The sequence below is a fragment of the Mycteria americana genome, chromosome 6, assembly GCF_035582795.1.
Source record: "Mycteria americana isolate JAX WOST 10 ecotype Jacksonville Zoo and Gardens chromosome 6, USCA_MyAme_1.0, whole genome shotgun sequence".
Lineage (NCBI taxonomy): Eukaryota > Metazoa > Chordata > Aves > Ciconiiformes > Ciconiidae > Mycteria > Mycteria americana.
The window spans coordinates 55,680,982-55,701,331 of NC_134370.1; the positions used below are offsets into that span (position 1 = coordinate 55,680,982).

General features: G+C 38.3%; 1 protein-coding gene across 6 annotated transcripts in view; it reads left to right on the forward strand.

The window, feature by feature from the left end:
- Nucleotides 1–20,350, forward strand: part of NEDD4 (NEDD4 E3 ubiquitin protein ligase) — a 66,074-nt gene that overhangs the window by 26,981 nt on the left and 18,743 nt on the right. For 2 of the 6 annotated variants that reach the window (XM_075505966.1, XM_075505961.1), the window contains 4 exons: nt 10,473–10,523; nt 13,367–13,428; nt 19,187–19,289; nt 20,166–20,335. In XM_075505966.1, the coding sequence (XP_075362081.1) occupies nt 10,473–10,523; nt 13,367–13,428; nt 19,187–19,289; nt 20,166–20,335 (386 nt within the window). Of the gene's footprint in view, nt 1–6,022; nt 6,053–9,614; nt 9,631–10,472; nt 10,524–13,366; nt 13,429–19,186; nt 19,290–20,165; nt 20,336–20,350 lie in introns of all 6 variants that reach the window. The other 4 variants (XM_075505962.1, XM_075505964.1, XM_075505963.1 and 1 more) reach the window with 4 other exon arrangements.

Here is a 20,350-nt window from a genome sequence, read left to right on the forward strand (position 1 = left end):
GGCAGAAGTAGTGACTACAGTTCCACTTCTTGTAGATCATAAACAAACTTTTAAAAAAAAAAAAGCTGTGTTAATCTCTTCCACAAGTATACTATTATATTGACATCCCTGTTGACATTAGCCATTCCTTCCCCATTAGTATCACTGCTTATTAGATAATGTGAATATCGTAAATGTACTTGCAACTCTGTTTCAGCAACTGTATACCTTTAAAATAATTTCTTAAACAATTAAGGGAATAATTGTGTTATTGTCCTTTTGTTTACAAGTAACTATATTTAAGTTTTGTCTCTAGTGAATGAAATACATGTTTTGAAGCAAAAAACTTCAGAGGTGGTGTAAAATAACCAAAACACTTTTCTACTGTGTTTCACCTGTCAGGTTCACTTTAGTTGGAACTCTCGAGTTTTTTTCACCAGGTTCTGGAACTCTGCCTTTTTTATTTCTAAAAGGAGATGCTACTTGAATCTTTCAGGTCTAAGTTTAAATTTTGGACAAACAACAATTTGAGGGAGCTCTGTGTGAGGATGTCTCTCTTCACTAACTTACTTCCCAACTGATCTGAACACGCTGAGGGGACCAGAACCTGTGTCTGGAAAATCTTGTTTCCATTGATAAATGCTGCACCGCAAGTTAGCACTGAATAGTCCGAGGTTGTCTTCTGTCTTGTATCCTCTTTAAGTATAGAGCTTCTGTCTTAGCAAAACTCCTTCACAGAAGATAATGGTGCAGCCAGGGAAAAGTGCCAAGAGAAGGGGAAGACAACTGTGGCTTATCTCCAGCCATCTCCGTCTTCGCATATTGAGTGAAGGGGCTGCATGGGTATCGGTGTCCCAAATCTGTGCAAGGGAGTGAGGTGGAAAAGGGGCAGGTGAAGCAAAAGAGTATAGAGGCAATACAAGGCAAAGCACAAATCGCCATCTCTTTATGCTATTGTGCTACAATAACCTTATCACCTAATGATTTTCATATTGTTCAGTATGGCATATCTTGAAGGATCATGTTACAGGACGGTCTATGGCACATTGCTATGTATGGTATATCAGTTCAGTCAAGGAGAATGGGGATTGAAAGGAAAGTGGTGTGTTTCTGAGGAATTGTGGTGACAACTGTGTTAGACTTAAATCATAATACTGTTTATGGTGTCTCTCAGACAAATTTTAGAAGTTGAAGTATACATCAAAGCATTAAAGGGAAGAAAGTGGAAACTGTTAATCACAATAATTAACAATCTGTAATTAGTTGTAGGTGATGTCCTACTTTCATCCTTTATATAACAATGACCTGTAGTGCTTTGATAATTTGTACTGATTTCTTTTATTTTCCATCTTGCTTAAATACAGAGTTTTGTTACAGCTTCTCCACCTTTTTTCATGCCTTTAGCTTTTAATTAGCAATCTTCTTCAGGGGGAAAAGAGATTACACACAAAGGATGTGATAAACTTTACAGCCAAGACTAGCTGTGAACGGTTGCTATGTGGAGGCATTAGCAAAGGAAGCAATCAATTAATATTATTTGGTATCAGCTCCATCCCTAAAATTTTTCTTTGTCAGTTTTAACAAGTTGTATTTGGCAACAGTGACCCATATGTAACTTCAGAATATGATCGTGCTGTAAGGAACAGTGTCTGGGCTGTAGCAGAATACTCGAATAACCCTGTATATCAAAGCTCTAGTACTTTGTAGTCACCAGCAAACACTACACGTAGACATTAAAGAGGAGTTTTGTTTGATTGTGCTCTGCACAAATTATGATTGACCTCATTCTGTTTATAGTCTGCAGCTGAACTGAGTTTGGGCAGGTTTCTCATGCCAACAAAAGGGGAAACAAAAACTGCAAAAGCATGCAGAGCAGAGCTACTGAAACAGCTTACAGAAATATCTAATTATCCAGGCTTCAGGTTGATTCATGTCCTTTTAATCTACCATGAGAGAGTGGGAAGCATTGATGGTGTGGCTTCTTTGATATAGCCACAAGCTGTAGTTATTCTGTCTCTTAAGGCTTAGTATACATTTAAGAATGTGTTGAAGTAAAACTTGTTCACAAGGCAAGATAGAGACCTTCTTCCCTTTACTCCTGAATAGCTAATAGCTCGCAGGCTTTCAGATATGAGACCATGATCATTGCTATAATTTTTTTTTTTGAAGGGTACATCCTTTTTGCTTTCTGTGAGAAATTAGGTCAACACTTTGGGTTAAACAAAAATATTTATTGGAAAATGTTATGGTGATGTAGAAATTGTAGTCTTTGTAAGCATTGTAGCAGGACAGAAGCCCTTAACAAAAATCTAATAGTACCTGCAGGTATTCTCCCAAGAATTGTCAAGAAGCTCAGCTATAAAATTGTTGAAGTATTAACTATAATGAATAATCTTTTAATCTATTAGATTTCCTTACTGAATGAAGATGGTAAGTAGTATGCCAATATTTTAAAATGACCAAAAGGGGAACTACAGGCTACTGTAACAGGCCAGTCTGGAAGAAAGAGTACATGGAATAGAATTAGTAGACATATGACATGTTTTGTGTTTACAGGGAGGGAGACTGAGCACTGCTTTCATAAAAGGAAGTTTTGTCTTACAAATCAAACTAAGCAATAACATGCGAAGATGGGTGAGCTGGTTAATGCAAGACAGTAAGCTGTTCAAAATATTTGACAAGAACCCTTAGCAGAAGTTCTGAAAAATACTCCCAAGATATAAGTGCAGAAAAAAGCTTCCTCAGTGATGACAACTAATTAAAAGATAAGAAACAAAAGTGAGAATTAAATTGTCACCTCTGAAGTTGCAGAAGTTCTCATGGTAGTGAGTGACTAGACAGTAGAATGGACAATTTGAAAATCAGTGTTGATAAATGCCAAGTACTGCACACAGAAGAAAAACAGCTAATGATGCATGCGTGGTAATGGTCTCCCATACTGGTCAGGAAATAGTTTGTCATGATGAGCGACTCGCTGAAAATGTCAGCCCAAATCTTGTTGACAGTTGAAAGGCAAATAGAAGGTTAGGATTTATTAGGAAAGGAATAAACTAACAAAATTAAAAACACCATTATGGAGTTGTACAAATCCACATATGTGCATGGCATGCATATTTCTGGTCATCCTCTTTCAGAAAGCATGTATAACAGAACTAGAAAAACACCAAGAAGGGTCACAAGATTGGGATAAATTTTATTTGAGGAGACACTAAGTAGACCATGGGCTTTTCAGCTTTGGGGAAAAAAAGTGGCATAAAGGGAGTTTTATAAAACTATAGTTCAGGAGAGGTGAATTTAAACAGAGAATCCACTCTTATAGGTATGTTCTCTTATATGTCGCTGAGCTCACTGTTGCAAGATGTTGTGCATACCAAAAGTAGAAATGGATTTCAAGAAGAGGTTAGATAAGTTGAAGAAAGGTCCATCAAAGGGTATTACATTCTCAGTATGTATTTTAATGTCAGGATCAAAAAGTCCATGACCATTTATTCATTAGAAACTGGGGGAAGTACTATTCTTAACTGCTGCTTTTATTATTTCATTAAGCATCTGCTCTTGGCCATTACTAGGGAAAGGATACAAGGCTACGCAGAGCATTCATCTGCTTACTAGGCTCTTTGGTGCCTGCTCAGCCCTTGCAGCTACCTAGGATCAAATTGTAGAAGTGCTCTTTCAAGTTCTCCCCTCACCCTGGGCTGAGAGTGTTCTTCTGTGTTCCAACACTTGTTTTCTCGTCTTCCAGAAGTGGATGAATTTCACAGATTGAGCAAGCAAGCAAAACTGACTGGCCTTTTCAGGCGAGTCATTTGCTTACGACTGACTTTCACCCTTGTCTGAAGGGGACTGCCCTGCATTTCTGTTAAGTGTCTCTGTTTCAAATGAACTTTCTTCCTCACTCCCTGTGACAAACAGAACATGCTGATTTGGGAATGCAGCCAGCAAGATGTTTGTAGGTCATTTCAGTGTTAGTTTATGGATCTGTAGTCATCTCTGTTTCAAGAGAGTATGTAACTGGGGTGTGTGTGTGTGTGTGTGTGTTGTGGCAGTTTACAGTAAACTGAAAGTCTACAGATATATGCATTTATTGTTTGACACGTTGGGCTGCTTTCAGCTGTATCAACTGGAACATAAGCAAACAGAATTTAAGAAGGACATCAGCAAGTTCCTGGCTGAAATTACATACAAACTTGAATTGGAGTCATTGAAGTTAGGGCCTATTAAAATGCAAGTGGGACGCTCCAGCTACTCAGTCAGAGCAATGTGGGAAGAAACATAGAACTGGATTCTTTTAGACTAGATGATTTCTCTGGCAATCTGTGATTTTCCTAGCATAAGGGAGAAGGCCATGTTCAGTAATGTGAAAGCAAAAGGGCTTTTCGAAGAAAAAGGTTTCCAGAATTTATTATGAACATTACTTATTTTTTAATGGAGTTTCTACCTTAGCCAGTTGTTGTAGTAATCATTGTTTCTAGGAAGTTCAATTTGGGACAAATATTTAACTTATAAAGAATAAATCCAAAGTGGTTAACATCCAACAAAGTGTAAGCCAATAAAACCCATGTCTAATGTGGGAAGTGTAATCTGATTTTAGTAAGAAATGCTGTTGAGCTTATCTGAAATAAATTGTAATACTGCTTTTGTTGTAAAAGTAATTGTGGGTGGATTATTTGTGTTGTAGTTGGCTTGTGCCATAGAGGTTGAGGCATCCAAGGTCAGCTCATGCAGACTGGTTTTGGACAGATAGGATTTATAACTTGAGCATAGCACAGCTTAAGACAAACCGGTAAGTTCTGCTGTAGCCAGGTCATCTTGTGTCTGCATTTAGGACTGGCAGCAGTAGGTTTAGGCTTGGAGCTAGAAGAGGTCAATAGGTAGGGCTTGGGGCTCCCATTCAGATTGGTGGCACATGAAGACTAAGGTGGAGTGCAGAAGAGCGTGGAAAACTGCAGCGTGGCTGGCAGCAGCCGCTAGCTGTGCACTGGTGCAAAGGCACTGGGAATTCCTGAGTTAGTGTTGATGTTGAATTTGGATCAACAATATCTGAGAACAGTAGACGTAAGAATGCTTTTAAAAATGCTGGACTAACTTTGGAGTATGCTGAGGCCATTCAGCCTGCATCCAGCCCTGCTGTAGGTCTGTGTTCACAGAAATTTCTTAGAAGGGGTCAGTTACTTGTACAGCCTGGGCTGACTGTTCAAGATTATATTTAGGGCTGGAAAAAGCAGCTTCCAGGCTCAACCTGATTTTGTGCATCTGTATGGCAGTGTACTGGACCTAATAAACTTCCCAGGAGTGAGACCATGATGCAGAGATGCTCCAATTGCCTATCTGTCTTTTGGAGGCAAATAGTTTGAGGTTTTTTTCTTTTTTTTGTGTGTGTGTGTGTTTTTGTTTTTTAATTCTGTTTGTTCCCTCTTGCTCTGAATAACAAAAAGCTGATGTATTGAGTCCTTTGTCTGAGTATATTAATTAGCCAGTGTGGTTAATGTCTATTATATCTGGTTTATCTGTTGCTCATTTCAGGGGGCAAATTACATGTGCAGTTTAACATTTGATAGGGTTTTACATTTTTTTTGAGTGTTTTAAGCTTTATAGTGTTAATTGATGAAGGTAAAAGTGCACCTGGAATTGCTACTACAAGAGTTTGTTTTTCAAACTTTATTTGAAGTCTTAAGATTTGGCACAAAAGCTTCCACAAATAGATGTGAAAGTTTTATGTTTTTATACTACTATGAAGTTAACTGACTTGATGTCAGGAATGGCTTGTCAAAATAGTACCTAATTAAATATTTGGTACTGTTTTCTGAAATTTTTTTTTGATTGTTGGCTGGTTTAACATAGGAGGCCAAATCTGGATTTGCTCTTGACTTTTCATAAAATATAATATTCCTGCTTTTTATATGGTAATTTATTTGGCACATCTGTCCATAAAACCAAAGAAACTCAAATTCCTGATGAATAAAACATACGCATTACTAATTTTTGACTTGTTCTCTGTTTATGTTGTGCCTAAGTATGCTTTGGTTATATTGGATGACTTCTTGTCTTCTCGTGACCTATGCGAAAATGAGTTGTCATATGGGGGGGGGAAGCTATCTTAAATTGCTTTGTTAATGAACTTTTAAGCACAAGTTCTCAAAGTAGCGAACTTTGAGTGGAGTAATATACGAATGTTGTTATAAAATTACTGTAGACTAAATACGAACTTTTAAGGAAGCTATCTATCTGTAACATTGGTTCTACATAAAAAGTGTAAGCTATAAATGGAGAAACAGATGACGCTTTTGCTCTGGTCTTTTTGGAGAAGCAGTTCTCTGAAAATATCTTTGGAAGCGAGGGAGAATTAGTGAAAATAACTTCACTGTCATTTCTAAATGCTGTCTGTTAAACAGATGGTAAAACTGCTGAGGCATGTTATGCTGACACCTTGCTGTTGAAGCGGCCAGCAGGGCTGAAGGTCCTGCAGAAACATGTTGATCTAACAGTACATATTTTCTCTATTTTGAAAATGCTGATAGGTTCTTATATCTCAGTATCATAGATAGTTGATCATAGATGCCAACTAAAAAGTAATGCCTACATGTCATTAAAAAAAAAAAAAAAATTTCCTCACCATCTACCTCTCCCCCTTAAAAATAGAGGAGACTCGGGCTTTCATGAATTCATGCAACAAGGTATCTATCGCTTTGCAAGATAGAGAAAACTTTACTTTTAGAATCTATTAATTTGGTAAGATCTTAACATGATAATTGAATTTTGCTTTTTTGAAACTGTTACTTTCCCATGATGAATAGCATATGTTGGCAGTATTTTCTGGGAGAAAAAAAGGCTCACTTTTCTCGATTTAGAGTTCAAGAGAACCAAATAATATACTGAGTGCAGCATGAAAAGAAAAATATTTGAAGTTGCTAGTGTAGCTCAAAAAAGTTTTGTTTGGTTTTTTGTTTTGTTTGTTTTTTTTTTTTTTTTATTCTCATCAAGCTTGTAACTAATGTTGATGTTTGGATGTTTAAGCAAGAAGAATGTTGGTTTTATAAGGGATCTATTGAGCTCTTGTTTTCATAAGCAGCGATAGTCCGGATCACTGTTTGTTTTTTCAATTTGAATTGATACTTTATATTCCCTCCAATAAAAGCTGTATGCTTTCTCATTTTGCCATACAGCTGCAGATTTCTGTGCGAAGACCGATTTATGCACAACTGGCTGTCTGTTTAGTCAGAAAAAGACTGGGAATATACTTGGGTTCTAATTCATGCACTAACACCAATAAAAATTAGTCACAGAAGTTGGTAGAGAACATACCTGTTACTTCAACACCCTGGTCTTATACAAGAGCTGTTTCAAAAGGCACTGTGGTGAATCCAGCAATTAAGAAAGGTGTTAAATTCAGTTAGCTGTCTTCAAGCCTGATAAATTACAGGTAACTTTCTCAGTACTGCTCTTAAGCATGTGACTCGGATAAGCATGTCTGTTTAAAATCTACTTCTATCCAATTTCTGATGGGAATTGCAGGAAAAAATCCAAAATCTTAACTGTTAATGCTTATTAAGTATATATTCATAAAATAGGTGAAAAAGAGTTGTGGACTGGATTACTTTCTTTTGGTGCTTTTCCTCTTTGAGCACTCGCTTTGGCATTGCACTAGAGTTCTTTAAATATATTGTATACAGCAGCTGTCTGTCCTCACATGTTTTTAATAACTTTCTATAGACTAAACCAATGAATCAGTAAAAAAAAAGGCCTCTTTGTTAGTGTACTATATCATTAATTGAGGTTTATGCACTTACAGTTTGGCAAGGAGAAAGTTTGAGTTCTCTGGCTGTTAAGAAGTTAGAAGTTGACGAGAACAACTGACCCACTTGTCTTGAAAAAACTGGGATGCCTGCTTTCATGAAACAGAGATCCAAACAGTTTCAACTCCATTGACATTTAATTGTTAATGTGTGTGATGTCTGTTTCAAAGCTTCTTTGGCACTTCTTTGAAGGCAGTTAGTCAGCTTGTCATAGTGAGGCACATTGCTAAAGAGCATTCCTGCTATTTGATCTATGTATTAGTTGTTTGGAGGTCAACAAAAATCTCCACTGGAGGATTTTACTCTCTGGCTGGAGGAGAAAGTACTGTTAAAGGTTGGTTATTGAGACTAGCTCTGCTAAAAATAGCAGGAGAGACAGCAGAATAATAAAGGGAATAACAGGAGCCCGTACTAAAATAATGCTGGTAACAAACACAATGTTCTGAGGTTTTCTAAAATACAGCAGACTTTTGTCCCACATTCCAGTAATTTATTTGAAAGGCATGTTCCACTTGAGGATTGCCAAGAACTTTACAAATACTAAGCCTTTTAACATGTCTAAGGTATGTGCTGTGCCATTTTAAAAAAAACCTCATAGGCAAAAATGATAGCTATATTTTTCCAGAAGCTTGTGGTCTGTAATAATACAGAAAGTTTTCCTTCAGTAGTTCAGGGAAGCTTCAGACTCTTCAGGTATGAAAACCTGTTGTAGCTTTCTATCTCAAATGAGTTTGTGAATTAAAAAGGTGGGTGGTTTTTTTTTTTTATTCCCACTCCCCCCCCTTCAAATCTGAATATAACATATGCACACTACAAATTCAATTTAAAGTTATTTACCTCTAGATTTCTAGCATGTTACCATCTGTGACAAGCTCTGCAGTCTTCTTGTGCTTTTTGGAGGTGTAAAAATTAGAGCTTATACAAATGTGAGGCACTGGTTCTCCATATACATGTACGATTTAAAGATGAACTGACTTAGGACAACAGAGCTAGAGAAAAAAGGTACCAGAATTATTAAGGAGGAAAGAACTTCTTTGAGAAATACCTGTAGCCTTTAATGTCAGAACTGTTTGAATGGAGAATGCTGTCAATAGGACAAAAAATCAGTGGAATTGGACTGGAGTTTTTATTATGTAAAACATTGGCATTGAAAATTAAAAATATAGTCATGCAAGAAGAAAGGTGAAACACATGGCTTTGCCCTGATGTGAAGGGAATAGATGTCAGCAAGATGCAGAGCCTCATAGTGGAAAGTTTTATGGAAGAAAGCCGTCAAAATCCTTGGGTGATGAGTTTGTATAAAAGCTTGTGGTAAACCAACAGATCTAGGAAAGAACAGGCATCAAATCTTTTGTTAGCTGGGAAAATCAGGAAGACTAGAAATCCAGAGGCTGCACAGGCTACACTGTTGAAGACTTTCACAGTTCCTTACTCTGTCTATGCAAAGAAGTGTAGTCTTGTTATAGTGTAGATGTTTGAAAAATGCCATAGGCTTATACATCCCTTTTAAAATTTCATGCCCTCTTGATTTTAGCACACAGGCAGTGATACATCTTCATGTTAAATGACCCATATAATACATTTTGCTGCTTTTGTGGAGGTTTGCAAAGGCTTTCAAATCACAAATGAACTTGAAACAACTCAGCATATGCTCCAGTAATCCAGTAAGCAGCCAAGTGAAGTACTTTGGTGGTGGTGACTATTGGCAAATACTGAAATTACCTACGCAAACTACTAAAATCTTAATTTCTTTGGCAGGCAAAAATCACTAATCAAAAGTGAACGGTACAATGATACGGTGTATTGTCGGTCCCTCCCCTGGTACTACAGCATAGGCTGGAGGGAATCCAGCTGCAAAGTTGCTGCATTCATAGTCTGGTCATAGTTGGACAGTCAAGGCGTCCAAGTCAGGGCAGAATCTTTTAGATTTTAGTTGTTAAAACTATAATCTGCAATGTGTGTAGGCAAATGGTATTTTTCATAGATAAAATGAATTTTAGCACATTTCAGGAATGTCAGGCAGGGGGTAGGGGAGATGCCAAATTTGAAGATCCTGCTGCCAGGCTTGGGACAGCTGGAATTGCTGGAACTTCCAAAGCACTTACCACAGATGAAGCTTATTTTTACTTAATCTTATTTTTGATAATAGCTGTATTATTTTGAAAAGAAAAAAATGTTGATATATGCCTGTTTTAAACAGCTGCCTAGGCTTATAGAAATTGTCTGGTGCTCTTAGGAGGAAGGTCTTTAGTTCTGTGTTAATCTGTGATAAATGTTTAGTTGCTAAGCATATACCAAGACAATTATTTTATGGAAACAACTAAGTGAAAAAGTGTCTTTACTCTTTGCCTTTATGACGATGTTTCTACTGGAGATGCTGACAGTCTCAGTCCTGATGCTGAACAACTCTCTCCTGTTTGATTAGTGTTAGCCTATATGATTTAAAAAACAATCTAAATCTCCATCCAAAGCTCCCTCAAACCTCATTTATTTTGAGGAAGGCAGAACTGTCCAAGGCTCTGAGTGTTGGGTCAATCAGAACTCATTCTATAAAGAACAAGTTTTACTGTCTATAATTCAAGAGTGTCTTCAAATTCTTAGAAACCATTACTATGCTATCAGGGGTTTGGAACAATGTTTTTTAAAACACTTTGCAACTTTAAACTTTCTGTGTTTTTTGTTTGTTTTTATTTTCCGTAGACTCGAGATGATTTTCTTGGGCAAGTGGATATTCCTCTTTATCAGTTACCGGTTTGTATTTTTTGTTTGCTTGTTTTTGTTTTAAGACTGTGAAAGGGAAAAATGATTCTGTATGCAACTGTATTAGTCATCTATGGAAGTTAACCATACTGATAATATAAGTGATTAAATTCTCCTGCTCTGTGGGTTTTTGGTTTGTTTTTCTTTTGTGGATTTGTTAGGGTTTTTTTAGTGCTGATATTTATCAAAAAATATAGGTTACCTTGTATTTTGATATTAGTTTCTGCTGCTATGAGAGTTAGGAGTGCTTTTAGCTTTTTCAAGAATAAAAATGCAAGGTTTGAAACAGTCTTAAAGACAAGAAGAGATTGTAATTATTGTCATATTTATTAAAATATTTTCTTTAAAGTCTACAAATTTACTCTCAATATTCCTTATTCCCATAAACAGATACAGAAGAGGGTAAGTGGGAAATAGAGCTAGTGTTGCTTTGTACATTTTTTTTTAAAGTTTTTTGGTTTTGTATTCCTTTTGCAAAGCACATTGTTAGTTTTAAAGAAATATGACAGAGAACATTGAAATAAGTAAGCCTTTTAATTTTCTTCTGAGGTCTCAAAACATTAGCAAATGCTAACAGATTTATCAGCAACTGTTTTAAAGAAACGATAACGACCATGGCAAAACCTTTCCAAGAGCAGTTGTTCTTTCATTCTGGTAAGACCCACGTCAGCATTAGTTACAGATATGTCCCATTTTCCATCGTAACTGGGATGTGAGATCACACTAACTCCTCTCCCTCAGTCAGGTGGGTTGGAAAGACTGTCCGTAATGTCCCTCTGGAGAAGAATGTCTGTGTTTTCACTTCCCACTAATAAGCTGGACAGCAGTATCTGGAGTCTTTTGGAGATATTGGTGCATTTTGTTTCTTTTGTGTGTGTGTGTGAACTAATTTATAGAGCCTCACTTGAGTATTTTCATGGCTATTTCTTACCTTCCTCAAATGTCGACTTTTCCCTGTCTCCTCTTTGTTTCCGTCTTCCTGGTTCCTTTTCTTAATTTCTTGGTCTTGCCATCTAAATCCATTGTACTCTATTGGCCCAAAGGGATTTTTTGAAAGTCTTTCATTTACATAAGTAAATATATCTTGGATTAATAAAATCAGTTTATAAATTCTTTATTACATGCGGTTTTGGTTTTGCTTGATACTATGCAAATGCGGACTGTTCATAACTAAAAAGAGCTGGTAATCAGGGACATGTGAAAAGGTCAAATCATCTGCGAAGTAAGATAGCTGGCAGATATGAATTTGTTCTTTCCAAAACCAAAATGTATTAATCCAAGTGTAATCTAGCATTGAATCTAAGGCAACTCTTGCTTTTGGAAAGTCAGAAAAATAATTGTAAAACTTAGATTAAGATTATAATCTTTTTCTTTTTTCTCTCCTCTGTGATATATTTCCACAGTGTCTTAGTGTGTGTGTTGGTAGAAATAATGTAATGTTGGGGGGGGGGGGACGGGGACACGACGACCCCAGACCACAAAACCAAAACCCAAGCTTAATTCCATTTTAATTTCAAAGAAGTATTTACCTTAGTTGTAAGACAAATCATTTTATAAGTATAGAACCTGATCTTGCAGATAACACCAGTGTAACATCTATCGTTACAGTATTGAAGACCTGCATTTTAATTCAGTGAAGGTGGAACACTTCAACTTGAATGTAGTATTCTAAATTGCATTAGTAAGAGCTTACACTGAAATGTCTGAAATACAAGAGAGCATTTTTCTTTCTAAGATTCAGTGTAATAGTTATCACGTTCAGTAAAATTTAGTGAGCTTAATCTTAGGACTGTTTCATGACAAAGCTCAACAGTTCCAAATAAAATTCTAAAATCTCTAACTTAATAATGTCTAACCTTTAGGTTCTGTTTTTGGTTTTTTTGTTGTTGTTTCTCTCCAATAAAATGTTGACACACCTTTGATATTTTTTTAAAATACTATTACAGAATTAGTTCAACCTTTGAGGATTGCCTCATGTACCATTGTTTTTAATTAAAAGGCCTACAAATATAAGAATTGCAAGTTTTTCCGCATATTATACAGTACTTCTTGAAACGGTTAAAATGTATTGATTAACGATACTCCCCAGAGTTTACAAACAGCTGAAAAAGGGAGGGGGAACAACAAACTAAAAAAAAAAAAGGGGGGGGAGGGGGGATTTACAAATGTTCCTAAACATGTGGTATTGTAAAAATCACATGTTTTTGTAAGAATTGCAGAACTTTGGATGGATTATAAGTATTTCTGTTAACCAGAAAAATAAATATCTTTGTTTTCTTTAATGATCCCTCATGTATATTTCTCTACCTGTACCTGAGATATATATTTATAAAATGATGTCTGTTTACCTCTGTGCTTCTTTCTGTTGAGCAACTTCACTTTTGTGAATCAGAACAGAGATGTTCTCAGAATGGATTCTTCTGTGATTATTTTTTTATCCCCAAGTCGTAAAGCTAGAAATGGCTTTTTTGTATGTTCTGTGTAAAAAATATTTGAAAAATACCAAGGGAGGAAAAAGAGTTATGGTGGATCTTTTAAATGTGAAAATTGAGAATCTATTTCTTGATTTCAGGCTAAACAGGTTTTTTTCTGTGCTTTAGAAACTGTAATATATCTATACACTGAAAGGTAATTTTTTTTTTTCTTGAACTGGGGAATTAGTCTTATTACTAAGATTAAAGCTGGTAATGCTATTACTGTACCTAAACCTATAATTTAAATTTTAAAATGTTGTATGACTTTTAAAGAAACTCATTGTCAATTTCTGATAATTTTCTTTAACTTCAAGTGTTTGGTACAGTTTTTTTCTTGAAAAAAATCTTGTCTTATTCCAGACAGAAAATCCAAGTATGGAGAGACCGTACACATTTAAGGATTTTGTTCTTCATCCAAGAAGGTTAGTAAATATCACATAAAAATTCTAACTTTCATATCTAAACAATGCTGTTACGTAATTACATGTACATATGTAAATATTGTCTAAATTTTTATGAATTTGAGCATCAATGCAGTAAGATATTTGTGGTTCTACTGAAAAGTCAGCATTTGTTTAAATACTTACAGATTATTTGGTAAGAATAAATCATTTTTCTTCAGGCCATGATATAATTCACATTATAACTTCATCTGAACAATTTACTGTTTCACTGAACAGTAAAATTAGTGACCAATGTTATGCCATAACTCATTTATCCCTTTTCAACTTGAAATTGTTTCCTGCCTTCCTGTCTCTTTTGTTTGCCTGTTTCATGTAAGCAGTTTCATGTGACTTTAATTATAAACATAACAAAACTTAAACTGAAAAGCTGCTTAACATTTAGGAAGGCCTGTGTTTAAAAAAAAAAAAAACAATAAATTTTTAAATTATAGGTAACACTTCGACACTGATACTGGTGTTATGCATTTCATGTTTGATTTTAAAATGTAGATTCGTACCCTAAATCTGAGCAGTTTTCAGCAACTTTCATTAGAAATAAAATACATAAAATGCATGTCAACATTTTTCAGATAATAGGTTCCAATTTAGAAATAACATCAGAACATGTGGAATCTATAGGTCTTTCTCAGCCACGTTAGTAGCAGAAGTAGTATATTTTAAAGTATTTTACACTTCCTGATTTTTAGCATATCAATGATTTTAACAGAGTTAAAGTTTCATTTTGATCTCCTATTTTTCTGAATTTAACACTTCCTATCCTATAAATGAATGAAGAATAGTATTTATTGTCTCTATGTAAATTAACTTTAATTGTTGTTATTTAGTCAAGAATCTGACCTTTCCTTGTAGTGGCTACCACATGAATTTGGCAGTGCTTTGTAGTAAGAGATACTGCCACAGGTTGAGGCACTTTTCTGCCTTGAAACCTTACTGTAACTTTTAGATGCTTTAGTATTGTTAATGCATGTTCTTCAATTTTGTTCATATTTGCATTTACTTAGACAGGAATATTAAAAGTAAGGTTACTACGTTCCCAATACCTCAAGCTGAGGTATAAGAATTATTAAGATGTTAATACTCTGAAATAAATTACTTGAACTATTGTATTGGAAAGTAAGATAGTAGGTTACTTCCTCTTTCAAAGGGTTGTGAGCTTTCCTGAAACCAAAATAAGATCTGAAGGAACATGTTTATAATCCAACATGAAATGTTTTTCTGGATATCAGAAAATCTAATTAACTTTTTCTGCATGGCAAAAAAAAAAAAAAAGGCAAAGCATTAGACCTTAGTGATGTGAGGGATTTGCTTTTTTTCTTTATTTTAATAAGATGATGTGCAGGTATCCAGTTGACTCACTGGTGATATTTTCAGGACTTTTTTTTTTATATACCAGTAGTCAAGCAGATGAGATAATTTGGCAGATTTCTTTATCAAGTGAAAATATTAAATAAAATCAATATGGGGAAATCCTATGTCGTGGATTAGCCCCAGCCGGCAACTAAGCACCACACAGCCGCTCGCTCACTCCCCCCTGGTGGGATGGGGGAGAGAATCAGAAGAGCAAAAGTAAGAAAACTCGAGGGTTGAGATAAAGACAGTTTAATAGGTAAAGCAAAAGCTGCGCACGCAAGCAAAGCAAAGCAAGGAATTCATTCACTGCTTCCCATGGTCAGGCAGGTGTTCAGCCATCTCCAGGAAAGCAGGGCTCCATCACGGGTAATGGTTACTTGGGAAGACAAACGCCATCACTCCAAATGTCCCCTCTTCCTTCTTCTTCCCCAGCTTTATATACTGAGCATGACGTCATGTGGTATGGAATAGCCCTTTGGTCAGTTTGGATCAGCTATCCTGGCTGTGTCCCCTCCCAGCTTCTTCTGCACCTGGCAGAGCATGGGAAGCTGAAAAGTCCTTGACTAGTGCAGCAACAACTAAAACATCTCTGTATTATCAACACTGTCTTCAGCACAAATCCAAAACATAGCCCCATACCAGCCACTATAAAGAAAATTAACTCTATCTCAGCTGAAACCAGGACATTCTATTTTTAGGCTTCTAATGATGCATTAAGCTCAGTACAGAGAGGCAGATGTTGCAGTATATGAGTTTGCTGTAACTTAAAGTTTTAGGAAAAGTAGTCCTGTAGATTGAAATAATACTTGATAGATTGTCTGCACACAGTCACTATAATTCATAGAATTGTAGAATGCTTTGGATTGGAAGGGACCTTTACAGGTCATCTAGTCCAACCCCCCTGCAAGAACAGGGACATCTTTAACTAGATCAGGTTGCTCAGAGCCCCATCCAACCTGACCTTGAATGTTTCCAGGGATGAGGCCTCCACTACCTCTCTGGGCAACCTGTTCCAGTGCCTCACCACCCTCACTGTAAAAAATTTCTTTCTCAAATCCAGTCTAAATCTGCTTCCCTTAGTTTAAAACCATTGCTCCTTGTCCTGTCACAACAGGCCTTGCTAAAAAGTCTGTCCCCGTCTTTCCTATAGGCCCCCTTTAAGTGCTGGAAGGCTGCTATAAGGTCTCCCCGCAGCCTTCTCTTCTCCAGGCTGAACAACCCCAACTCTCTCAGCCTGTCCTCGTAGGAGAGGTGCTCCAGCCCTCGGATCATTTTCATGGCCCTCCTCTGGACCCGCTCCATGTCCTTCTTGTGCTGAGGGCTCCAGAGCTGTATGCAGTACAACAGGTGAGGTCTCACCAGAGCAGAGTGGCAGAATCACCTCCCTCGACCTGCTGGCCACGCAGCCAGGATACGGTTGGCCTTCTGGACTGCGAGCGCACGTTGTTGTCTCATGTCCAGCTTTTCATCTATCAGTACCCCCAAGTCCTTTTCCGCAGGGCTGCTCTCGATCACATCATCCCTCAGCCTGTATTGACACCGAGGATTGCGCCGACCCAGGTGTAGGACCCTGCACTTGGCCTTGTTGAACCTCATGAGGTTCACACAGGCCCACTTCTCCAGCTTGTCCAGGTCTCTCTGGATGACATCCAGGTCCCTCTGGATGACATCCCGTCCTTCTGGCGTGTCAAGTGCACCACTCAGCTTGGTGTCATCTGCAAACTTGCTGAGGGTGCACTCGATCTCACTGTCAATGTCCTTGATGAAAATATTGAACAGCACTGGTCCCAGTACAGACCCCTGAGGGACGCCACTCATCACTGATCTCCATCTGGATATTGAGCTGTCGACCGCTAGCCTCTGGATGTGACCATCCAACTAATTCCTTATCCACTGAACGGTCCACCCATCAAATCTGTATCTTTCCAATTTAGAGAGAAGGATGTTGTGGAGGACTGAGGACCGTGTCAAAGGCTTTACAGCAGTCCAGATAGATGACATCTATTGCTTTTCTCTTGTCCACTGATGTGGTAACTCCCTTGTAGAAAGCCACTGGTTGGCAGGGTTGGTCAGGCAGGACTTGCCCTTGGTAAAGCCATGTTGGCTGTCTCGAATCACCTCCCTGTCCTCCACGTGCTCTAGCATAGCTTCTAGGAGGATCTGTTCCATGATCTTCCCAGGCACAGAGGTGAGGCTGACAGGTTGGTAGTTCCCAGGGTCATCCTTTCTACCCTTTTTAAAGATGGGCACAATGTTTCCCTTCTTCCAGTCACCAGGGACTTCACCTGACTGCTGTGACTTTTCAAATATCATGGAGAGTGGCTTTGCAGCTACATCAGCCAATTCCCTCAGGACTCTGGGATGCATCTCATCAGGTCCCATAGGCTTATATATGTTCAGCTTCCTCAGGTGGTCACGGACCTGATCTTCCCTTACAGTGGGAGGGGTGTTACCCGCCTGGTCCCCAACATGTTGTCCGTTGACTAGGGAGGGGTGAGGAGGGCGGTTGTCAGGGAAGACTGAAGCAAAAAAAGTTGTTGAGTGCCTCAGCCTTCTCCTTGTCTGGTGATACTAGGTCACCATTCTTGTTCATCAGTGGAGGTATGCTTTCTTTAACTTTCCATTTCTGGTTGATATACCTGTAGAAGCCCTTCTTATTATTCTTTGCATCCCTTGCCAAGTTCAGCTCCAGCTGCGCCTTGGCCTTCCTGACCCCATCCCTACACAAGCAGCAGCGTCCCCATACTCTTCCCAGGTTACTGTTCCTGTTTCCACTGCCTGTGCAGTTCCCTCTTGCTCTTTAGTTTGACCAGCAGGTCTCGACTCAGCCATGCTGGTCTCTTCCCTTCCTTGCCTGATTTCCTGCATCTGGGGACTGAGAGCTCTTGCACTCTATGGAAAGCATCCTTAAAGATCTGCCAGCTCTGTTCTGCTCCCCTGTCCCTGAGGACCGTTTCCCAGAGGGTGCTACTAACTCCTTGAAGAGCTGGAAGTTTGCTTTCCTACAATTTAGGGTCCTGACTACACTCCTCGCCTGTCCCATATCCCTCAGGACTGTGAACTCCACCAATGCGTGATCACTGCAGCCTAGGCTGCCTCCAGTCTTGACGTCACTGATGAGCTCACTTGCATTGGTGACCATCAGGCCCAGTATTGCATCCCCTCGGGTAGGGGTGTCTATTACCTGGGTTAGGAGGTTATCCTCAGCGCAGTCCAGGAGTTTCCTGGATTGCCTACAGCTTGCCGTGCTACTTTTCCAGCAAGTGTGAGGGTGGTTGAAGTCCCCCAGTAGGACAAGAGTTTGCGAGCGTGAAGCTTCTTGTAGCTGGAGGAAGAGGGCTTCATCAGTAGGCTCTCCTTCATCAGGCAGCCTGTAGTAGACACCAACCACAAGATTCCCTTTGTTGCCTCGGTCTCTAATTCTTACCCATAAGCTTTCGACCTGCTCGTGGCTATTCTTCAGGGACAGCTCTTCACACTCTATCCATTTCTTGATATAGAGGGCAACACCTCCGGCCCTCGTTCTCCACATGTGCCTTCTGAATAGCCTGTAGCCATTGATAGCCACACTCCAGTCATGGGATTTGTCCCACCAGGTTTCAGTAATGGCAATCAGGTCATAGCTTTCTAGCAGCGTGATAGCTTCCAGCTCTTCCTGTTTGTTGCCCGTGCTGTGTGCATTTGTGTAGAGACACTTCATCTGGGCTGTCGGCCATGTCACCTTCCTAGTGGAACACCCCTTGTTTCCCTTAAGGTGTTCCACAGAAGTTTCCTTGTTGGTTCCTACTACCTCAGGAGCCCCCAGCTCATCTCCGCAAGACTTTGACTGTAGAGCAGTGTCCCCGGCACACCCCTGGGCAACAGGTTGAGGGCCGATACTAGCACCCCATCCCTCTAACTATTGTGCGTCCTCCCACGGCTTGCCGCAGGTAAGCCTGATATGTTCCCCCTCCCCCTTCACATCAAGTTTAAAGCCCCGTCAATGAACCCCGCAAGCTCCTGGGCAAAGACCCCCTTTCCCCTTTGAGAAAGGTAGCTCCCATAATTATAACTCATAATTATATGAATTAAATTGTCATTATTCTTATTTTCTTGTTCTTTATTGTTATGCATTGGATACTAGGGGAGTTTTCAGAAGAGTAAGTCGGAAAGAAAGATTTCCAGTTGTGGTACATAATATCAAGGTGTATTCAGAAGTCTAAAAACTCAATACCGTTATAGAACTTCATTAATTTAAACTATAAAAAGCCAAGTTTGTGTTGGGAAACTTAAGAATAATTCTCTAGCTGTGCTTTTTCAGCTATTTTATTTCCAGGTAATGATTTCACAAGTGCACAATAAGAACATTTTATTTTCTCTTCTGCAGCCATAAATCAAGAGTCAAAGGCCACCTTAGATTAAAAATGACTTACTTACCTAAAAGCAATGGGTCTGAAGAAGAAACCACAGAACAGGCTGAAGAATTAGAGGTGGGAAAAGATGTATTTATTGCTGAAAAACCTAGCAAATGTCTTCAGCTGTTAAGGGTAGTTACAGTAAAAACGAACGTTAGGAATCACTAAACTATAAATAGTGTTTTAGAAACAAACCAGTTAAAAGCGATTGCTTGTATCTTACATAAAAGTTGTAAGTCTGTATAAAAATTCTGGAGCAGTTTTTCCAACTAAAGGAGTGGCTTTGTCAGTATATCTAAAAAAGAAAACTGGTTTTGTTCTTGTACTGACTTGCTATATGTCTATGTAACTTTTCTTGTTTTAGAATTAATGGAAGTATCATTGCCCAGTATTTTTACTGCTGTTTAATGTTGTTTGACTCCAGCCAGCCAGACACTGACATCTTGCTGGTTTTAGAATTTCAAGTGTCTCCAATTTATAGGGATATTTTGATCTTAACTACTTTTACATTTGTAATCTTTTGTAAGCACATCCAATTTAGACCAATGGATTTCTTTTCAAGACTTAAACAGCTCTAATCAGCATTACCACCTTTGCTGTAATTAAACTTTATGTTACAAAATGGTATGCTCATCTGACTAGTACATTTGCAGCATATGTATGAAATGAAATTTATTTACTTTTTTTAACCTGGTCTATGAATGCTGTTTATTTTCCTGGAATAAACAACTTTTGATGCTAATATGTTTAAGGAACTTGAGTTCAAAATAAGATTTCTGCATGCATAATTTGTCCTATCATTTCTTGAGAAATACACACAATAAACCCCAGAGCCAATCTTACTGGCTTAAGATGTAGTGGAATTGCACCTTAAAAGGGGGGTGGTTTAATAAATTGAGATACTTTTTCAACTTTGGTAATATTAAAAGTAGTTAATATTATATCTCTTAGCCTGGGTGGATTATATTGGACCAACCAGATGCTGCTAGCCACCCACAACAGCAGCAGCAGGAATCTCCTCCGCTGCCTTCAGGCTGGGAAGAAAGGCAAGACATCCTCGGCAGGACCTACTATGTCAATCATGAATTCAGAAGAACACAGTGGAAAAGACCAACTGCTCAGTATGTCTTTTGGCC